At 36.9% G+C, this 23,060-nt stretch overlaps 1 protein-coding gene across 1 annotated transcript in view; it reads left to right on the top strand.

Annotated features, from left to right (window-relative positions):
- LOC113234015 (adenylate cyclase type 2-like) overlaps positions 1–23,060 on the top strand; it is a 254,540-nt gene that overhangs the window by 217,736 nt on the left and 13,744 nt on the right. The window contains exons 7-14 of the mRNA XM_026469243.1: positions 1,986–2,118; positions 13,306–13,507; positions 14,188–14,367; positions 16,923–17,050; positions 18,297–18,355; positions 19,298–19,459; positions 20,217–20,376; positions 20,920–21,003. Of these exons, the coding sequence (XP_026325028.1) occupies positions 1,986–2,118; positions 13,306–13,507; positions 14,188–14,367; positions 16,923–17,050; positions 18,297–18,355; positions 19,298–19,459; positions 20,217–20,376; positions 20,920–21,003 (1,108 nt within the window). The remainder of the gene's footprint in view (positions 1–1,985; positions 2,119–13,305; positions 13,508–14,187; positions 14,368–16,922; positions 17,051–18,296; positions 18,356–19,297; positions 19,460–20,216; positions 20,377–20,919; positions 21,004–23,060) is intronic.

Genomic DNA, 23,060 nt, shown 5'->3' with positions numbered 1-23,060 from the left:
AAAAGTGTCCGCACTTGTAAGGCGCTAAAATCGTATACAGAGCGCCAAACTCCGCTTTAGTCTTCATTTGTTCTAATGACAGCGCGATACTGCGATGACATTACAATTTAAATTTCGAATAGGTTGACTTGGGACTTTTTTTTCGTGGTTTTTGTATTAGACCCGTCGTCCATTTATTTGTAAGTCAATGTTTAGAACTATCTGTTTGGGCTATATTTGCGGGGGTTCTATTTTTTTTTAAATGAAGAGATTTTGACATTACGTGCTATTGCCCCATGTAATTAGCATATTCATTTATCGCGTGACTATGGATTTAAATCGCAACTCAGGGTTTCCCTAGTGCGAGGCTATCGTGTGTGCGTTATTAAAAAAAACACATTCAGACAGACACAGAGACAAAGGCTGCAAACTTGTAATTCCGAACCTATAAAGGCTGTTAAATTCGGATTTCAAATCATTGTTTTTAACAGTCGATAATAAAGTTACCTATGCAACTGAACATCGCTACTAACAACAACCCTTTCAATAGTACATTATGTATTAAGGGCGGTAAATAAGGGCTGAGGGTTTCAATGACTCGAGGTTAGGAACTTTTTACCGCCCGTGCTACGTACAACAAATAAATATAATGATTATTTATTTCTTGTATGAATAAATATCGCTTCACAACACAACAATTACAAATTTTGGAAATGTGTTTTTTTTTTTAGATAAACATATTGCCAGCTATTCTTCCATAGATAATATAATTCGAACTAAAATGTTGCAAAAGCCAAAAGTGCATACAGCCATGATGGTAAAGATTATGTAAAATAACCTATTTCAAAATACTTAGGGTCGTATTCCAGAACTGTACTCAATACTCAAGTCAGGACTTGAGTATGATTTAAAGCACGGAAAATCATACTCAAGTCCTTGCCATTAGCGTCGTATTTTCAGTGCTTGAAATCGTACTCAAGTCTGCTCAAATCCTGACTTGAGCATTGAGTACAGTTCTATGGAATACGACCCGAAGGGTCTCACCAGAACTCTACTTTACGACCTCTCTACCTACTCTACGACTACGACTTGAGCAGACTTGAGTATGATTTCAAGCACTGGAAATACGACCCTAATGGCAAGGACTTGAGAATGATTTTCAGTGCTCACTGCAATACTCAAGTCCTGACTTGAGCATTGAGTAGAGTTCTGGAATACCACCCTAAGAGCAGACATATCTGTTTACCCTCTTGCGCTGTCGACGACTACCTTCATCGCGATTTGTTGCGGCGTTACCATTGTCACTCACGTGGTAAGAAACCTGATATTAGTGATAATCATTTAGTGAATAACCACGAAAGTCTTAAAATCAATATTTTAAAGTCTATTGTAACAGACTTAGTTATTATTATTATGAAGCAACTCATTTGACGGACGTAAAACCTAGCTACCCATAATACCCCCTGTATTATTTATCTTATTGGGGGCTAGACACATCTTTGTACCTATTTTTCTATATTATACATCAAAGTTTTTTTTGCATACACTGGGGAAACTCTGTATCGCGGGTGTCATGGACACATACACACACACACACACACATAAACAACTACAAATTACAACCGAATTCACGAGAGAAATAAATGCAGGCCATACAATTTTTTCTCCCGGCCCGGAAATTCAGCCCGGGACCTCTGCGTGACAGTCCAGGATGGTAACCTATAAAATAAAGATTTTATAGTGTTGAATAGTTTTTTCTGGCAGTAAATTTTCCACCATTTCTCTGCATAAAATAAACAACACAAGCGCAACTACAGTCACAAACATCACCACCAAAAATATACCCGACACGCGTTTCGCCTCTTCAGGAGTTGTTGATTGTTCGACACTCGTACAAAGAACTATGTTTAGGAGGGCGAGAAAATTATCTGCATGAAACAAATATTCCACAAAAGCGTAACTGTTTCGTTTATTATATATGTAACGTTTATTTTATATAATTCCAGGCGAGTACACATCACTAAACCGACGTTACTCCAGCTTGGTGGTCGGTTTGAGGTGGAGACAGGAGATGGCGCGTCCAGGGAAGGGTATCTCGCTGACCATAAAGTGGAAACTTATCTTATTATTCCGCCTAAGGTAAGACAATATATATTAAACCTCAATAATAAAAAGTCGTACGTCTATACATAGAAATACGTCTTTAAGTATAACATAATTCACAACAACGCATAACTGTGCATAATTTTGCGTATTACGTAAAATGTTGTGACGTTAGATGTGCGGATGTGGTATAATAAGGCTGCGGTTCCACGAGAGATGTGCGAGGTAGATAGGTGCGACGTGTAGCGAATCTGTGAAACGGTGTGTAGTTGAGTGGGGCGAGGATGAGTAGCGGACTCTTTTAAGCTGTGCGGATGCGGTCTGATGAGGTGGGTGAGGTACCTTGCACACATTCCTTGCAAACATCTCTCGTTTTTTAACCGACTTCAAAAGGAGTATTTTTGTATGTATTATGTTATGCAATAATTCCGGCATTTGTGAACCGATTATGATGATTCTTTGTTTGTTGAAAAGGGGGTACCTCAGTACTGATCTCATTTAAATTTGAAGAAAATATTCCACCTCTAAGGGTAGCAAACTAAGGGATGAATCCGGTTTCGCGAACTTTTCCGTAACCGATTTCAATAAAACTTGGCAAATAGATGTAATTCCACTCATTTCCATACTCTGTACTGAGATTATTGTATGTACTGAGCTCCGCAAGTCCTTTTCCATAAGGGCTGCGCTAACCGAGGCTAGGATAATGAAGTAATCCTATTGGTGGATTTTAATCTCGCACTCCGCCTAGCTACCTCGCACATCTCCGGTGGAAACGTAGCGTAATGCCACATCTGCAACATTACAGCTTTTCGGGTGAGAGGTTTAAAGATTGTACGAACGAAATTAGTCGTTATAACTTTTATGCTTAATACATTTGATCGCAAAACAACATCTGCGTCAGTTGTGGCACCTGTAAAGGTATCGGCCTCGGTGAGGTTTTTCAAAAATACCTCACCAGATGTCACTAGTGGCGACGAATGCCGAAAGTCGGTACAAAAATCTATAACAAAGAGACAGGATAATATTATCGACAACTCGGTAACTTGACCTTTGTCTCAGTTGGTAAGAGCAATGCTACGGTGCATCATGGTCGTGGTTTCAAGTCCCACCGGGTCAAAGAAATTTTTCTGTGTTCTATTTTTGTATTAATAATCGCAACGTTAGAGAAGAGACTTATTAAAATTCAAATGTACATAATTTGTTTCATGTAGATCGTATTGTTTTTATGACTTTTGTGTGATAAAAGAAGTTTTGACGTATGGTATGACATAAGGCTTTATTAAACCAAGATGTGGTTTGTCTATATTAAGAAAACCTTGGCTACTGAACAGTCCTGCAATCGTACTCCATGTATACAAAGTTTGAACCTGTTTTCTGTATTAACTAATCAAACTTAGTGACATTAAGTAGATATGAACTGGAAACTGGAAACAAATATCGAGGATTGGGGCTTGTCAATTTTCCATTAAATTATAATATAGTATAGTTTCGAAATCACTTGAGTTCGAAACATATTAACTTTCGACAAAAAGGATACAACTTTATTGATATAGGTGACGCTGTGGGAAACAAACGTCTCGCTATGCCACCTCCGCCGGGCCCCGGTAGAAGGGGCAGACCCAAGAAGTGCTGGCTTGATGTCGCCAAGGGTGATATGTGTGCCAATGGTCTCACCACTAAGGATGCCGAAGACCGTGCAAAGTGGAGGAGAAAAAGTAGAAAAGCGGACCCCGGGCTCCGCAGCAACACTGCTGAGGACGCAACCGGGACAACGCTCAGATGAGAGAGAGAGAGAGAGTGACGCTGTGTTATAATTTTATCAGCAGTAGAGCTTCTTATGAAAGAGCTTCTCCAAGGAAGTACTGCCGCCTTACCTGTTCCTGCTGCCAAGCATGCTCACGTTACTACGTTCTGCTTTTGAAGGCTAAGAGTGCTGGTGAAATTACAGACACATGAGACAAGTCAAGTTATGTCTCAGGGTGACAGTCGCAAGGGCAGTACCTCTCAGATCTTTGCGATTTAAAGCTCTGAGTGACACTGCCACTGTTATGAACAGGCGTGTAGCTTTCCATCAGGCGCACGATCTGTTCGTCCGTTCACTTGAGACTATAAAAAAATATTGAAATCGTCACATTTATTAGACTCTACTGCTTATTCGTAAGGTAGATTCTCCATCTTGGCATCATGTTAGATCAGCGTCTTTCATGGTACTGCACTTACATGGTACAGGGGGTAGCTCAGGTTGCGTAGCGAGAGGTACTTTTTAAATATAAACTGGTATTAACTTCAAAATTAGATGTTTATTATATTTTTCACATATTTACTTCTTGAGGCTACTTCTAGATGTGCCAAGATGTTCTTTTTCTATCCTATTTTTTTAAACACATTCTAAACACAAAACTGTATTCACTCAGCCAGTAGTTCTACTCATAGAGTAGAGCCTAGACTACAGTCCACACATATTGACTATGTAAATAGTAGAATACGAAAGCTCATTTGGCTATTTAAAACACTTATGTCCACTTGCACTAAACTTAACTATGTCTTAAACCAATGCTTAAATTGATAAGACACTCTTAATTAACACAATGTATTAAGAGTGTCTTTTGCATTGCAATTATTGGTTTAAGACGTACCTAAGTTTAGTGCAAGTGGACATTAGACACATTGCTGTCAAAACCTTACTTGATCAGTTGTATATAGTCTTAGTTCAATCCATAATTAGTTATAGCATTGTTGTGTGGGGTGGTGCTTGTAAAACTAAATTCTTGGAAGTGGAAAGGGGGCAACGATGTATTCTTAAGGTAATGTACTCAAAACCTTTCAGATTCCCCACCGACGAACTCTATCAATTTAGTGGTCACCTTACAATGAAAAAATTATACATCCTGTTCACTGTACTAAAGCTACATAAATCCACTGCTTATAACCCTTCATCTATGTCCCGTAGACGGAATTACATCGTTGCTCCTCAGCCAAATCCCAAATCATTGTTTTTTGATAGGTAATTTGCGGAGAATTCGGCACGTAAGTATAATAGGTACTATAAACAATAAAAAATAAGTATTTAACATCTACAATGGCATAGTTGTAAAAAAGCTTTAAGAAATTGGTTGGTATCAATTAACTATGACGAAACGGAGAAAATTTCCCACCCTTAAGGTACCCATATTATTATTATTATTATCTTGGGAACACCCTAATGGGTGATGTTAGATATATTAGTATTATTATTACCTCATGAAAAACTATGTAACTCTATACAAATTCTTCAACTTGTAATAATTTTTAATACATTATAGAAACCAATTAAGGTTTATTTCTGTAAACTAAAGAACATTGCAAGAGCGGGTCTTTCTGATACAGGTACAGATGATAGGAAGATCTAATCGTAAACTCTTATTTGAGTTTTTGTGAAAGAAAATAAAAAGCTATTTCCATTTTCATTTTCGTTTTCCTTAGAAGAATGAGCAAGAAACTCTAGGGGTTGCTCTTTATAAATAAACTTAATACACATCTATCATACACTATCTACAATATTTCAATATCAAAAATCATGGATCAAGACTATCTAGAAGAGCTGAACAAGTTACTACCACAGATTTTGTCATCCAAGTACGCAGGAGCTGTATTACTAACTAACCACACTTCGGTCATTAGTACAGGCCATTAGTCACCATCATCTCTATTAATCCGGAAACCAAGGATTTCAAGGTCTTCACAAAAGATATCCCCTAATTCTCAGCTCAGTTCCCATAAAAGCATTATTGTTCTTGACACAGAGACGCATTCAATAGTCCGTTGAGGCCCTTGCTAGAGATTTACTTCTTTCGTCTTTTTGTTTAAGATCTCTTGTCGGTTGAGTAATCGTTAACGATTAGCTGCGTCTAGCTGGTAATATGGTAACGACAATTTATCGGTTCACGGCAGCTGTCTTGTCGTTTGCACAACAGAATGTCGTCGCATTTTTAATCGTAACGTTGTATTTATCGTCAGACGACTGTCGTTCTACCTCTTCCCAAATCGTGAACGACAGTTAATGGTGTTGTACAACTTCATTTAAATATACAAGCCACGACACTTTAAACTGAATAATAATAAAAAATAAAAACTTTATTGCCAAAAGATACAAATCTAGTACATAGTTGTGCCTAGCTCCCAAACTAGGATCCCCTGTACTATGGGTAGCTAGGTCTTTCGTCCGAATCATTACTGGCTTAAATAATTTAGAATTATGAAGCGAATTTACAAAAATATGATAGTAATAATTATCTAAAACTTATATAAAGAAAAAAGATAAAATATGTGAGGGTAAATCAAATATGTAACTTAATTATCAAGATTTTTACACAGCCAAAAATATCAAAATACTTTAAAGTAAACAACAAAAGCAACCAAAACCATATCATGAACAATAAATAACTCATGAACAAAAACTGCACAACTATCTGTCGTCACGACATAATGGAAACGCGCCCTAACTGTGCATTATGAAAATGTTATTTATGTTCACTAGCAGTCGAATTGTCGTTAAATAAGCATCCGATTACTCGATCACTAATCATAAACTACGATCTCTCTGAATACGGTCCTGCAAAAGTATTCAGCTTAAACGCACTCTCGCGCCATCCATTACAGGAAGGAACTCCGGCCTTAAATTGTGGCACTTCAAGTACTTCAACTTCAAGTAGCATTCCTTTGTCCTGTTGACTTGGAGTTAACCCTTACGACATTCACGGCTTTATTCCTTGCTAAAAGGTTAATTTACAAAGAGCTATATAGTTAATCTCATGAAAACATAACACGTGAACCAGACTCACGGTCTAATTACAGCGCTACGTTGAGCTAAGACGTTGTAATTTGGGATGCAGCTTTTTATTTTGAAACACTTCATAAGCATAAAAAAGTTTTCGACTAATTTCATCTGTAGATAGTGTCTCTAGATCTCTCTTCTGAAAAGTTCGTTTTACAGACGTGACATTTTACAGCTAAAGGTTTAATTTATTATAAATGGCTAACGGTACAAGAGTGTTAGACAGGCGTTAGATTATACATATATGCATGTCGGATTAAGAATATTTGGAGATGTTGAGGGAAACACCTCATAGTTGATTTTGTCAGGAATTATTTGATAATTGGCAAATTCAGTTTACGTTATCAATTCGTTAAGCCGGCTGTGAATTCACTGTAATTGGGAAGTAAATTTAAAATAACTTAAGAATGAATCAGTTCTCCATTTTCGTCATTGTTATCTGGCTCTCTCAACCAATGCACTATCGTCATTCACACTCACTCACGTGGGACATCCCTCTCGGTCATTACCTACATGCGACTGTCCAACGATATCTATATACGAGCGTACTGTCATAATCGCTTCGTGTGAAAACTCGCGTGAATATTACTGAAGGATTTCATAAAAATCTTAATGTACTTATCACTTGTCGCTAAATATTATGTGTTTGTCACTGAGAAAGTGATTTTTGGAGAAAATGTTTCTTTATATCCAACGGCCTAAAATGCTATAAGCTGACTAGTGACATCTTTGACTTAGGTAGGTATTTGTTTTTTTCCACCCTACAAGGGTATTTGCTAGGCTTATGACATGTAGGGATATTTCGACAATTTGTCGCGAGGTCAGATTTTATGGCGGATTTTCAAAATGTTTGAATTTGAGCAGTGGCGGATTTGCAGTATTAGCTGCCCTAGGCCCCAGGCCATGTAGTCAGTACCAGCCGCCCCTTTCTCAGCAGTCATCATATACTATGCGCCTAAAACTGTAGCTAAAACTTGAGAGAGCACAACGATCCATTATAAAGGTTGCTTTTTCTCAGCCTTACTATTTTCCGACTGATAAGCTCCATGGTCTCTTTGGGATTTTATCAGTGAGACAACTTTGCGTTGTTCAAACAGTTCCTAGAACGCATTCTCTCCTTACCTATGACCCTATGTTACTGTCAGATCGCCGCAGAAAGTTTGATGTCTGCCCGAGAACAGGCTATAGGAAATCCTTCGTCAGACGATTTTTCTGCTATATGGGAGGCATGCTTTATAACGAACTAAACAACCGCCTGTCAATTTACTCTCTTACTAGGTATCATTGTAAGTCTGAAATCACCAACTTCCTGAAGAGTCTCGACTACGCATCAACGGAGGCTATGATAACCTCTCGTCAATGATCTCCCTCCTCATACCCCATCGTCAACATTATTTCTTTACAGGATTGCCTCCCAAAAGAGAACCAGGTCTCTCACTCTAAGTGACCTACTCTTAATTTCTACCATACATAGCGCATAATGACTGTCACGCCAGTTGGCATGCGATCCCAAGAGCAGGTCTCTAACCACTGGTAGGGCTATGATATGTGTAGATGTGTAGATGTGTCGACATCAAAATCTAATGTTAGGACATCAATTTGAAATGATACCGATACGCACTTTACTACTGACAAGACACATACTCGCGAAGGCACGCACACAAGCACCAATGCACGAACACACACACACACACTGAAACACAAAATTTAGTCTGTCTTTAGAATGTTCTTACCTATTTATAAGTTGTTATTACTGTTACTACTATTCTACTTAACTTTTGCCAAGCTTGTCCGAACTGGAATTAATAAGAGGAGTAATTAACATTAGCCTACAGAGAGAGAGCCTGGTGATTAGTCATACAGGGATATAACCCTAGCACTGATACCAGACTCTCACGATGTGTATAACAGTACAAAACTCTGTATTAAGCAAGTAAGCCTTGTGAGAGTAACAAAAATTATCATTCATTCATACATATCATTCATACTGGTAGACTACATAATGAATTTACTTTACTGCCAACTTTTATAAAAATCGATTCAGAAATTTACTATTTAATATTTTTAATAATTTTAATATTTTTCTAGAACATTGGTTTGGTATCTATTAGTTTGCAGGGCACACGCCAATAAAGCGCCCAGCCGGCATGATATTTTTCGACATCTTCAACGTTTATCGTCATATTTCAGCCAACTTACACAAAACCTAAAAAAAATATACACTTAAACCTTTCTTATGAATCACTCTGTCTATTGGTGGAAACCGCATGAAAATCCGTTCAGTCGTTTTTGAGTTTATCGCGATGTGACAGACAGACGCAGTAGTGATAATACGTAGTGATCACAGAACACTATACTCTAGTGATGTAGTGATAATACATTAACGTACACGCACACACACACTCAATATAGCCCCGCACTAGGGAAACCCTGTGTCGCGGGTGCCATAGACACACATATAGGCAACAACAAATTACACCCAAACTCACGAGAGAAATAAATGTATGCCATACAAATATTTCCCCCGGCCCGGGAATCGAACCAGGGACCTCTGCGTGGGAGTCCGGCATGGTAACCGTTCGGCCACGGAGGCAGTCAAATTATTTTTTTACATTACATCAAAGATGTGTAACATATCTATATTTTAAACAGAAAATGTACGAAAGTGGTTTAGGACGATTGTTGTTAATACAATGCGGTGCAGTATGGCCCACCATAATGTGCGTGAACCTTTACAATATTTAGGCACCTATTTTGAGTTATCTCTTGTTGTTATTATCAGTGAATTTTTTGTCACGATTGGCCGCCCTAGGCCCGGGCCTACTGGGCTTCAGGGCAAATCTGCCACAGAGTTTGAGTACTTATACAATACACCCTTTGAGTATACAACACATACACCTACCAATTACAAGTACCTACCAGTTATAGAAATATACACGATTATTTGTTTATTATTAACAACTTTCCAACTTCCAACTAATTTTAGGTTCGCTCCACCAAAAAAGTCCTACCTGGGCTAACATACTTTTCACGTTACCGCGCAATCGCACAATGTTAGAAACGAGTAGACTTGTGCCTGATCCGTATTTAGAGGGAGCGATCCGAGTAGTTCAATCGGCCAACTGAACTAGGCGGTCTTTTAGTTCATTTAGTTCATCAAGTTCCTTAGTTCGTCTTGCCCTTGCTCGGACATTGAACGAACGCTCCAAACTAGTAATTTTATTCACATAAACGGACTTTTAGTAGTAAGAGGTTAATAGTTACACTGTACCTACTAAATATTATTTAAAAATACAATTTATATGGAATCGGTACTATTTGATGTTCCTTCACATTTTACAGGTTTAAAGACTGTAATTCCAACCAATATAAGATTTTTTTAGAATGGGGTATTTAAAAATCAATATTTAGGTACAACTATTTCATATACTCCTGGACGTAGGCTGATACTATACATACAGATACCTACCACACCTACCAAAAATATGAGCACTTACTGTTTTGCAAGCTTACATATATACATAATGAAGATACGAGCTGTCAACGTTCACGAACTAACAGTGAAAAATCGCTTTTTGTCCCGCTCGCACCGTTCCTACTGAATAAAAGGCAGGTGAACTATCAATGCAGATAGTTCCTAATTCGTACTGAACTAAAAAGAACGATGAACTATTAAAACCGTGTAAGACGAACTAGTTCATGTTGGTCAGTGTCGAACCTGAACTATATAAGCCTAGAGACTAGAGACGAGCATGAAGAAAAAAGAAGTTTCATTATTGGATTATAATAATGATGACGAAGAAGTTATATACTATAAGAAAACGACTTTACTAAAGAAATTTACATCAGTAACTCAATGCTGAAGATGAGGCAGTATGGTCTTTGACCCTATCCTTCCCTCCCCAGCCTATCCTTTTTAGACGAATAATAGAACAAAAAAAACGAAAAAAATAGACGCGCAAACTTTTTCAAAGATTGTTTACAAATTTTTGTAGTTTTATAATAAATATTTTAAATCTATATTCTACGATGCACAGTACGTTAGCACGTATTAGTGGTACAAATGTACGTTTTAACTTATTTATTTACACTACGCCGATTTCAATACAAACAGTAATTGTGAATGTCAAAAGGAAGACTAGAAAATGCCGAAAAGACTATAGAACAACAACTGGGAACAACAAGCAAGAAAATGAATCTAATTCTATCCCTGTTGAGAAGTCGTCAATTCGAAAGGTAGGTAAAGTTGTAATGTATTGAGATTAACTCACGGTAATAAGTAATCTAAAAGAATGCTGTTAGATATTATGTATATATAACGATTTGAAAACTACTTTAAAATTTGTTCAAGGTTTTATAAACAAAGCTGTATAACACAGTATAAACCATGAAATATATCAAATATATTGGCTGAATTGCACATACGTTGCTTCAACGTGTTATTCACAGTAGGTAACCGGGCCGTAATCTGTCTATACCGTACTATCCTTTAAAATACGTGTATAAATAAAGCGGTCTTGCGCATTAAACGTACCACTTACTAAGTATATATATGGATAATAAATTCGTTTTAACAGGCAAATCTGATGACCTTTTGGAGCTCTTCATAAGAGGTTTTATCTCGTTTCTGAGACAATAATTACTTATAAACGATTTACTGTCCCAATTGGGATTTAATTCAAAGCTCTGTATGTCTTTTTCAAGTTAAATTTACCAGAAATATAAAATATTGAATAGACTTCTGTAAATAAATAATTAGAACTTACATCTAATTGTCACTAATCAATTTTAGAAAAGAAGTTGGATTATAATATTTTGTAATTTTGTTTCTATTGCATACAAGTAAATTCTCATAGCCATTGTCATTACTGTGATACTAGATGTCAATAGTGAAGAAATCATCACAAAACTATAAATATAAAACATTAATAAAAATAGGAAATGAAACTATTTTTCCGGATTTAAATCGCGTAGGTATATTTGTTTTTTCAAACAAACTGACGTTTCGGGCCCTTTACAGGTCCCATGGTCACGGTTGACTGAGGTGGTACAGTCTTCAACCAGTTATGTCTAATATATAGGGTCCGAAACGTCGGTTTGTTTGAAAAAACAAATATACACGATTTAAATCCGGAAAAATAGTTTCATTTCCTACGTGTAACAATCGCGAAAACCTAAGAACCTGGACCTGAATTGCATTGTATTAGCTTTTTTCAAACAAACCAATATTTTGTGCTCTTGTCTTGATTTAGACCCAACTGATGGGATGAACAAGTCGTGCTCCTGGTGGTATACGACATGCCTATCCATAGTAGTTAGAATGTCACTGCAGGGCTTTAAATCGCTAATGTCTGAGTGGCGCTACCGCTGCGCGCATCACCCTGAGATATAAATTGACAAGTCCCAAGTACTTGTAATTATACCAGCACACTTACTCTTCAAAACTGGAAAGCAACGCTAACATTACTGCTTAGTGGCAAATATAGGTAAGATCGCAGGACTTCCTTAGACAAACTCTTTGACAATGAGTACTAATGCTACTGTAATTTCATTCACACCACGCAGTGTAAATGATTTTTTTTTCGAGACCCAAGAACTTGAAACATAGCTTTAACTTTGTTGGTATTATCATGGTATAGGTACTGTCACGAGGGGTATAGCTCTAATGCATTGCGAGAGGTACTTTTAATAATATAAACTGGAATAATCCTTAAAAATATACTTTATTTAACTTTTTTACATGTTTTTGGGTTACAAATCAATAATCTTAATGTCAAGATCTTCCATTCTTTTCTCTTAGTTCTTTTTCAAAGCATTCTAATTGTGAATCTATTCACCCAGCCAGTGATTCTACTCATAGAGTACAGCCTAGTCTACAGTACCTATGAATAGTCACATTGTTTTAAAAGGTTGTGATAAGGCCCCAAAATGGCTTTTAGTACCTATACTGACAAGGGTTTACTTTAGTTTCCAGCTCACAAAGAATTATAAGAATTATAAAAAATAGACATAATTTCTGTTTTTCCCATGTAGGTGAATTATGTGTAATTGTTAGTGAGAACAAATGCCTTAATCCGTAACCAATATAGTGTATCTCAGTGTAGTCTAATGCTATCTAATAAATTTTGTATGTATGTTACTTTGTTAAAAATTTTAATTTAATTTAATTTAGTTTGTATGATGTTTTAATATTGCCGTCAACACTTGTAATTGTTATGTTTACATTGTAGATCACTTAAGTCAAATAGGATAAGAATGTGTTGTGAACATAATGTTAGTGTTGCTAATAAATAAATAAATATATTTGCTTAAAAATAAACTATTCATATTTACTGGTCTTAACAATTGCTATATCTTCATTTTTACATCCAGTAAAAAAGTTTTCAAATATTTCATGTATTCAATTTCAGAAGCCACCAGAAAACGGCCGCCTCTCTGTGTGTACAGTGGACCGCAAAGCTAGCATAGTCTCCTCGTTGTGCAACGATACGTCGCCCACAAAGCCCAAGGGCAGCATAAGTCCTGCTCCTTCGCAGCATAGTTTCCAGGAAACTGAGGTTCCTAGAGGAGTACTCAGGACTGAGTCAATGAGAACTAGTGGACCCACTGGTGGTAGGTTGCTTTTCTCTTCAATTTTACAACTATGTTCTGTAGGGTGCATGCATGATATGTAATAATAATAGTAATAAAATAATTTATTGTCTCCACAAAAAGTACACGTAAAAATAAATACTTTACGTAATATCAAAATACAATTTTTTCGTGGAGGCTGGTCCCAGAACTAGGAAAACCTGTATTTCAGGTCACCAGGTCTCCACCCCCAGGCAGACTTAATTGCTATGATTGAGTAATTACAAGTGACAACAAAATATGAAATTTTAGTTATTACAAAATTATGTTCTGATGAGGGTAAACTAAATGTGTGCAACAAAAGTGTGTACCTGTGTGTGTGTTTATATGTTGCATTGTGTTTTTGTATGTGTATACATAATAAATACATCGGCTATGAACTGTTGAATAAGATATTAATTACGGTATGGACAACGCTATTAATATAGCGTTATAGAGGGTATAGAAAACTATAAACCAGTTAACTGTCTTTTGGCATTGGTATTACGTTAATTTCTTCTTATTGTGTTGATGGCATACACTATAATGCTTGCCATAGTGGTTAAAGGACTTGCCAATCGACGTAAGGTGCTTGCCAATTGTTGCCCAGGGTGCGAGGAGGCACCTTTCATGCACCCCTTTACAAGAACCATACTTCTGTACTTTTGTCTCTTCAATTGCAGATCTCAGTCGCCGAGCTTCAGTGAAAGTCGAGGCGAAGACCGTGGCCTTCGAAGGCGGGACCCCGGCAGTCAGTCCTGGTCCTGGTGAAAGTCTCACCAATGGTGCAGTTGTCTCTATACCAAAACCGAAGAGTCGCAGCGGGTCTATTATTGGAGCAATTAGCCCCATTATGGGGACAGGTATGTTTATATTTTACTTCTAAATTTTTGGACCAACGTTGTTAGGGTCTGTGTTTATTTCGATAATAATAATTGAATGATTGGTATGGTTGATGTTAACGTCTAGGCTCAGCCATTGTACCTTTACATTAGAGGCTTATAAAAGCGCTTAAGAGGCGTGGCAGCCGCGCGTCTGCAGTGCTATATAAATTTTTAGTTCTCTAATTGTGACGTTGCAACTGTGCTTCAAATTTTTTTTTATAATACCAAATGATGGGACGGACGAGTCGTACGCCTGGTGGTAAGCGACACGCCTATCCATAACAGTTGCAGTACTATTCAGAGCTTTAAATCGCAAAGATATTAGGGGAACTGCCATGCGTCCGTCATCCAGAGACATAAGTTGACAAGTACCCATGTGCCTGTAATTTCACTAACACCCTTACCCTTCCAAATCGGAACGCAGTAATGTGAACGTTACTGCTTGGCGGCGGAAGTAGGTAAGGTGGCAGTACTTCCCTGGACGAACTCTATCATAAGGAGCTCTACTGCTACTAGTATTGTATGAAAATTAGTAGTGGCGCCACTGCATCGCTTCTATAAGCTTCTAATTTGAAAGCGCCGTTTTAATATACCTAGACGCCCAACAACGCGTAAACGAAGTTAGCCAAACCAACATCTGTGTTCATTATTCGTATTTGTTCATTATTATTGTGTCTGTGTCATTTATACAATTAGTGCAAATGTTAAAAAAAAATTAAGCATTTAATTGTTAAGAATTATTTGTTGCATTTATTATTAATTTTTAAGTTTTTATTGAATGTGACGATGTTTCACCGTGATGATAAAATTAAATAATAATGGATTATTTAATTATTGATTTTTCATTAAATTGAAAACCTTTTCTCTCTATAACATTGTTTTAATAATGCGGTGAGAAAAAAAGAGACATAATTACTAAAATTCTTTATAATGACAATAGATCTTTTTCTTCAGAAAGTTCACCAGAACTGTCACCAACTCATGAGCTACACCCGACTCTGTTCTCTAGGATGTTGAGTACAATATCAACTGAAGAATCCTTAAGTTAGTTTTACGTTGAAACCCCTTCAGTCATAATTTTTATACAGTTTTGTACCGGTTCCTAAGTTTTGTGATTGTATTGTGACAATTTCCTTTGCAATCTTAAATGTCAACGTTTGTAGTCTGGGAAGCATGATCATCTGAATTTATTAGGAAATAACATTGTGTATACCAGGCCTGTTGTTAATTACATCAATACCTATCTTGAAACCAATTTGCTGGCTAATTTAGGATAGCCTTTGTGTTTTTCCTGTTAAACCTGCACAACATTAACGCCTTCTACATATACACGATACTTTTAACATAACGGGAAAGAGATTAGATATTTATTGTACTGTTCGAGGTGTTATATAAGCGCGAGCTGAGTATATGGAAGTGTCTTCCAGCCAAAGCGAAGGTGACTTTTAATAGGTGTAGGTTGAAAATATGGACAGATCTTTATAGCGTAGTATAATAAGACTAGTCCAACTCCCGCCTGTTCGGCGCGTCAATGCCTACACGGAACTTAGGGTTGTCACATTATTATTTTAGTTGTGTGTAACCTACAGGTTTTAAATACAATATGAAAAAATGAAGGTATTCGTCTAGTGTTCTCGGGCTATGTGGAAATAACCTTTGTCGAATGCTTACATATTGATATATTTATACTAGTGATGCAATGGAAGTGTTAGAGCGGAAACTGGAGCGGAAACGGAAGTGTCATAACGGAAACAGGAACGGAAACAGATGTCAAAAGTAAATTTTAGCGGAAACGGAAGCGGATGCTGAAGCAGAAGTGTAAATAATAATGCTTGTTAATACTTTATAAAGTTCTCAACGAAATGGTTGCAAACAGGGCTTGCTTTTAGTTTCATAATTACACTTAAATGCTAAAAAACACGCTCCCCACTACCAAGGAATATGCGCGCGCGCCTGAAATCCATCGCGAACATTACAAACTTCCGATTAAAGTTCTGTTGTAAATGACATCACAGATGTGAAGCAGAAGTCTGTTGTATCACTAATTCACCAGCAACGTTGATTAGTGTCTTTATTATGGAAGTACGATTATAAAATAGAAATGAAATGCTGAACAGTTCTGAATTTGAGGGACTCTTGTTCAAGTAACCATAAATAAAAGAATAAACACACTTAGGTACAATATGGTGTCATTTTTTAAACGCTTCATCTCTGTAATGAATGGCTCGTGCTATGATCCGCGTTATGCAATGTGAATGTGTGCGACCGCACACGGAGTGAAAAGGGCGTGCACACATTGAAGCCCCTTAAAGGTAGCACCTTTATATAGAGTAAAGCTATTTGTCTTATTATACTATGTTAATAGCGACTAAATGGGTGACCGCTGATGTTAAAAGTATTGCATGTGAAACGAATGCCATTAATATTAGATTTCACATTTCGTGACCCAATGTGTGTGGAAAAAAACGAGTTTTTTCTTTCACATTCTATGTATCTCGTTCTATGCTTTATATTGTTTCCATTAAATATTGCAGCGACTCCCGGAGTGCCAACCAGATCTCGTCCATCTAGCAAAATGACGAAGTACGTCGAATGCTGGGGTGCGGACAAACCATTTGCCAACATCACTGATTCTACTCTTGCCAAAAATATTGGAATTTCTGTAAGTAATTATACTTATTAAAATTAAAATAATTACACTTTTATTTAGACGCTCATAAGTTTTCCATCCCATTTCTCCTAGCTTCCTTTTATTTTTTGAGTATAGTAACATTTAGGGTGGTATTCTAGAACTCTACTCAATACTCAAGTCAGGACTTGAGTATTGCAGTGAGCACTGAAAATCATACTCAAGTCCTTGCCATTAGGTTCGTATTTCCAGTGCTTAAAATCATACTCAAGTCTGCTCAAATCCTAACTTGAGCATTGAGTAGAGTTCTGGAATACGACCCTAAATTTCTCTATTTATTTATTTTTTTGCCAACCCAAAAACCAACTTTCCTCTCAGGTTTTAAAAGATAGTTTTAAGAAATCCCTTTATGGGATGAAGCTCGTCTTTGTACACTAATATTTTAAATTGTTTCTTAAAACTTGTAATTTACTTTGTGGTATCTACAATGAAGTGTTTAAATAAATAAATAAATAACGGTTGTTATTATTATTTTTTTGTTGGAAACGGGATGCCTCGGTAGTGGTCCCATTGTTTAAATTTGAAGAAAATATTTCATCTCTATACTTCGTTTTTATGAGGTAAACAAAGACGCAGTGTTTGTAAACTTTTTCTTCAGAAATTATTAACATAAATTTAATAATTGTTATTTATCTAATTCTACTAACAATAAGGTTGAATAGAAAAGAATAAAAATTCAGCAACTCAAAACAATAACAAAAACACAACAATAATATAAGGTAATGCGACCAATTATATAAAAAATGCAAAACACTTATCGTGGGTTACGACTACGTTAATTTAGTTGTATTTATTATACATTTAAAACATTCCATTTGTTTACTACCTCTGCTACTTTCTTGTTCCGTCTTTTATTGTGCAACATTTATATGAATGATTTTATTGTTTACAAAATAATAAACAAATTACTGAATGTCTCATTATTTAATAATTTCAATAAATAAATGCAAAGTACACATTTTGTCATTTATTAATAAGATTGAAACATGTTACCGTGAAAAAAAATTTTGGCTGCTATCGAATGTGTTTACATTTCCGTGATATATCGTGCTCGGTAAAAAACCTGTTTGAAGCTATTTGTAATGCTAAAAATACGAAGTATAAGGGTGGCAAATTAGGGTATGAATCCAGTTTATTGGATATCACCCACTTTTCGTTAACCGATTTCAATAAAACTTGGCAAATAGATGTAATTCCACAACGTTGCTTTCTTTTTCAGAGTCTTGCCATGATAGAGCAAAACTTACTACCTCAAAGGACGACTTGCTGCGATTGTAGGTAAGTTTTCTATACGATGTAGAAAATGTTTAATTTATATATTTATTTTTAATTAATAATTTTTTTTTCACATGATAAAAGTCAATTGAGTAGATTTTACATTATGTTTTATTCGTTTGTTTTTTAAAAAGAAACATTTCACATAAGTCTATCTCCCGCCAAACTGGGAACAGGTTGTTGGCGAGCACGCTCTTACACACAATAGATCTCGTAATAATTAACTAGATACCTAGCAGTGAGAAAGTACTTAATAACAATAATAATACCGCACACACTTATAGCACTAGGGAAACCCTGTATCGCGGGTGCCATTGACACACACATAGACAACCACAAATGTCATCCAAACTCACCAGAAAAACAAATTTATCGAACCAGGGACCTCAGCCTGGCAGACCAGTATGGTAACCGTTCGGCCACGGAAGCAGTTGAATACTCCTCTTGTAGGTCAGACTTTTTGAACAAAACAACAAGGTCGTATATATTGCACATCGGGAAACTCGAAATCCGCGAATTATCCGAATGCTGTTGTCGCCTCTATATATTATCGTGTTATTCACTGATGTATAAGTAAGAAACTTTAACGTTGAACTTTAACGAAATAAGAAACTTTATTATGATGACTAATGTAGTTTCATATTAAATTGTCATAAATACACATCGAGTACATAACAAGTAATACAACAGTTATTAATGCAATAAGTTACAAACGCAGCAACAGCATTCGGAAACATTCGTGACTTCCGGATTTTCCCGATGTGCAATATTTGTAGCCTGGTACTTGTACAATCATAAATAAGAAATGCAGGCAGCAACAAAACATTTTTTTTGCGATAGATAGATTTAGTATATAGACCTATATAGACCTATACTAAATCTATGGTGATGTTTGTCTTTAAAAATGACTTATAACTAACACTTTAAATAACTTCATTTTTTTAGCAACAATGCGGAAGGCATGAACAAATTGACTCTCTGGTTCAAGAAAGATCAACAAGAGAAGCAATACAGGAACCAGTCAGACCCTCAGTTTAAATACAACGTCGCCTGCGCAGTCGCGCTATTCATGTTGCTCGCTATGATACAGATTATTAATGTTCCCAAGTAAGTAAATTGAATCACTTTTTATTTTCGATAAGGACTTGGTTAAGGACTATTGTTTTGGGCTGAAATTTAGTCCAGGTGCAAAACATATGTTACATTTAAGAATGGAATTCGATCCCGTTCGAGTATATAACCAGAAATAGAAACGAAATGTCATTTAATTTGTTTGAAAACTATTCTGCCATATCATTACGGTGACAACTGCGCTCCGATTGGCCAGCCCGAATTCGAAACATACGGGTGTCGTCAATTGTTTCAATTGAATTCGACCAGTTTAACTTGAGCCTTGCCTTGAAAATTGAAAAATTACGTATTTAATTACCGATGAAATGTGATTCCGTTTGTTTTGTAATTAGATGTTTTGCTGTTACACTACCAAATGTACAACAATAGTTAGAGATATTGTCTTTATTACAAGAAATATAGAATATTTTTTGAATATACGAAGACGTACACACAGGTCAGTTGTTGGCGCTATACTATTTTATGATTTCAATGCAAATATTTAAAAGTGATATAAGGCTGTATCGAGTTCTTAGGTTTTCGCGATTGTTACACATACGGTTGATTATTTTGTTGAGTCAACCGTGACCATGGGACCTGTAAAGGGCCCGAAACGTCGGTTTGTTTGAGAAAACAAATAAACGCGATTTAAATCCGGAAAAATAGTTTCATTTCCTATGATATAAGCCTGGTTATATACTCGATGGATATTTGTGTTTATAATAATAATAATTTGCATTTGTTTCTTTTTCAGAGGAATAGTTCTATATGCGTCTTTCGGACCGACGTTTATAACGCTTTTAGTCTTCGTTTACCTCGCATGGAACGATGGCCATCTTCTTGGTAGAGGGATGCATCCTTTGTCTGATGTTCCCGATGACATTTACGCTGACAATTGCACCAAGCCCGGACAGGTTCGTTCTGTTTTGTTGCGTTATATTCGTGTCATGACCACAGTATGACAGGCAAAGATCTTGATTAAATGATTTCGAAAGGCTTTTAAAACGTGCAATACAATTGAACGCGGTGGAGTAGTGGCATAAAGAAAAATTCCCCACATTATCCCACATTAATATATAGATCTAAAAAGGTTCTTGTATATTTTATTGAAACCTAAATTGATTATAAGTAGTGGTCGGGTATTCGGATGCTTTTACCTACACTTCACTTTTTCCCGTGAATTACTGTCGAGGTATGGAAGTGGCTTAAAAAATATATATTAAGCCACATATATAAATTTGACCAACTTCTACTGTCTTTATTTCGTCTCATACAATGAAATAATTTCTTCATGAAACTGAGTCGATCGGCACTAAAAAGAATTTTGATCAATTTTAACTTTTCTTCAAACCCAGTATCGCTGATTTTTTTCCATACAAATTCGCATCCCACGCGATATATTTATTATCGATTATCCGACTACTAATTATAAGTGTAAGTTTTGTTTCCACTTTCAGGTGGTGGCCAGCAACCGTTACATAAGACTGACAATGTTCCTAGTATCTGTACTGCTCATAGCAGCGTGTGCTGTAATAAACTTGGTAAGACTTTTACGTTCATATAATATTAAAAATCGTGCTAAATTCGTACAATGAATAATTCTTGGAGATTCTGGAGTACAGTGAACTATTCATTATTCCAGTTCCCTCTATTATTTATTTATTGCATAATAACTTTCTTATTATCGTTTCGAAGACATGCGTTATACCATAGATTACTTAATAGTTACTACGTAACAGCTACACAACTCTCATACAAAATCGAAAACACCTACTCTATACGTAGGGTGCACTATAAGTTTCCGGAATGAATAAGAAAAAATAGTATAAATGGTCAGAAATGAATTTATTGTTTCTCAAAATATTCTCCGTTAGCGTTAATGCACTTTTTCATACGAATGAACCAATTTTGAAAATATTTATGCCACTCCTCCGTGACAATCTCTGAAACATATTTTTCATACTCTTCGACAGCCTCTTCAGGTGATGAAAATCATTGACCGCGTAACTTGTTCTTAATTTTTGGAATTAAATAAGTCACAAGGTGCTAGGTCGGGACTGTACGCGGGATGGCTCATAAGGTCAACGTTGTTCACCTTCAAAAAATCATTTGTTTGTCTGGCCGTGTGAGAACTAGCATATCGCGGTGCAAGATGATACGGCGTTTACGGTTATTTTTACGGAGTTTGTCAATAACTTCCGGCAAACAAATGGTCGTGTACCAATCGCTATTCACGGTACAACGATTCTTCAAAGCAACAGTAGCCACGTGTCTAGTGTTATTAAAAAAAGAAGCAATCATCCGTTTAGAGGCACTTTGCACGCGCGCCATTTTGGTTAGTTTCGGCTCATCTCGAAAGGCCATACGCTCGATTGCTGCTTTGTTTTGGGATCGTAACTGTAAATCCATGTTTCGTGTTACATGTCACCTGTTACTATGTCCCACACCAAATGTGACGCCCCTTCGTTGAATTTGGTAAGCATGACATTGCACCAAGTGACGCGATCCGTTTTTTGAGCCTCAGTCAAATTGTGTGGGATCCACCGAGAGCACAGCTTTTTCACACCCAAATGTTTCTATAGTATTGATTGCATTTGACTCATGCCTATGCCTAAGGCTCAACTCACACTAGCGCAGAATCGAAGCGTGTCGCGACGCGTCATGTTTTTCGCCTATTGCATATTCATTTCTATTTACCCAACATTAAGGTAAAAAATTTGTGTTACGCAAAATATGGAGTCAAGCGTCGACGTGAGTCGATGCGCGTCGCCGCGCGTTACTTGAGTGAAGGGCCTGACGCCGGCCACACCGTGATTCAGGCGCACAAATGCGAACATCGTCGCTAGGCGTAGTAGTTGAAGAACAAGACGCGACGCGACGCTTCGACTCTGCGCCAGTGTGAGTTGAGCCTAAAGATGCCCGAATCTCTCTATGTCACATGCCTGTCTGTTTTGATCATACGACGCACAGCATCGATGTTTTTGTTGTTCACAGCAGTGGACGGGCGACCATGACGAAATTCGTCACTGAGATTAACACGACCGCGTTCGAATTCTGCAAACCAGCTGTAAATAGTCGTCTTGCATGGTGCTTCATCGCCAAAAGCAGTTTGAAGCCGAGCGAAGCATCGCTGGGCTGTTAAATTACACTAAAAGTCGTAGAAAATCATACTTCGAAAACTTTTACGAGTTAAATCCATGGTGATGTAGACAACCCATTTCTAAAATGACCCCACAATGTAAAAACAAGTGACAGTTAGGTGAAACAAACTGTATTCTACAGCCAAAGAGTTCTATTTTCAAATGTTGTAATTACTTTTTAAATACTGTTTTCGTAAGTGGCCAGTTCCGGAAACTTATAGTGCGCCCTATGTAATAGCCTACGAACTCTGACTAATGAAACCAGGCGCTCACTACGTGGAAAAAGGAACCTAAGCACGCGCTCGGAGAGGTGAAAATAACATTACCCGTCGTGTGCAGTCGTGCGGAACCAAATGCTGATGTTGTATAAGGATTGTAATGTTGTAATGGTCAGCTCCAGTCGGTTTGAGTGAGCATGAGACTGGTTGGTGGGTGTGAGTTCTGGTTGACCCGATGAT

Source organism: Hyposmocoma kahamanoa, unplaced genomic scaffold (genome assembly GCF_003589595.1).
Source record: "Hyposmocoma kahamanoa isolate Upper Pololo Valley unplaced genomic scaffold, ASM358959v1 81, whole genome shotgun sequence".
NCBI classification, from domain to species: domain Eukaryota; kingdom Metazoa; phylum Arthropoda; class Insecta; order Lepidoptera; family Cosmopterigidae; genus Hyposmocoma; species Hyposmocoma kahamanoa.
This window is presented reverse-complemented; position numbering and strand designations above follow the sequence as displayed.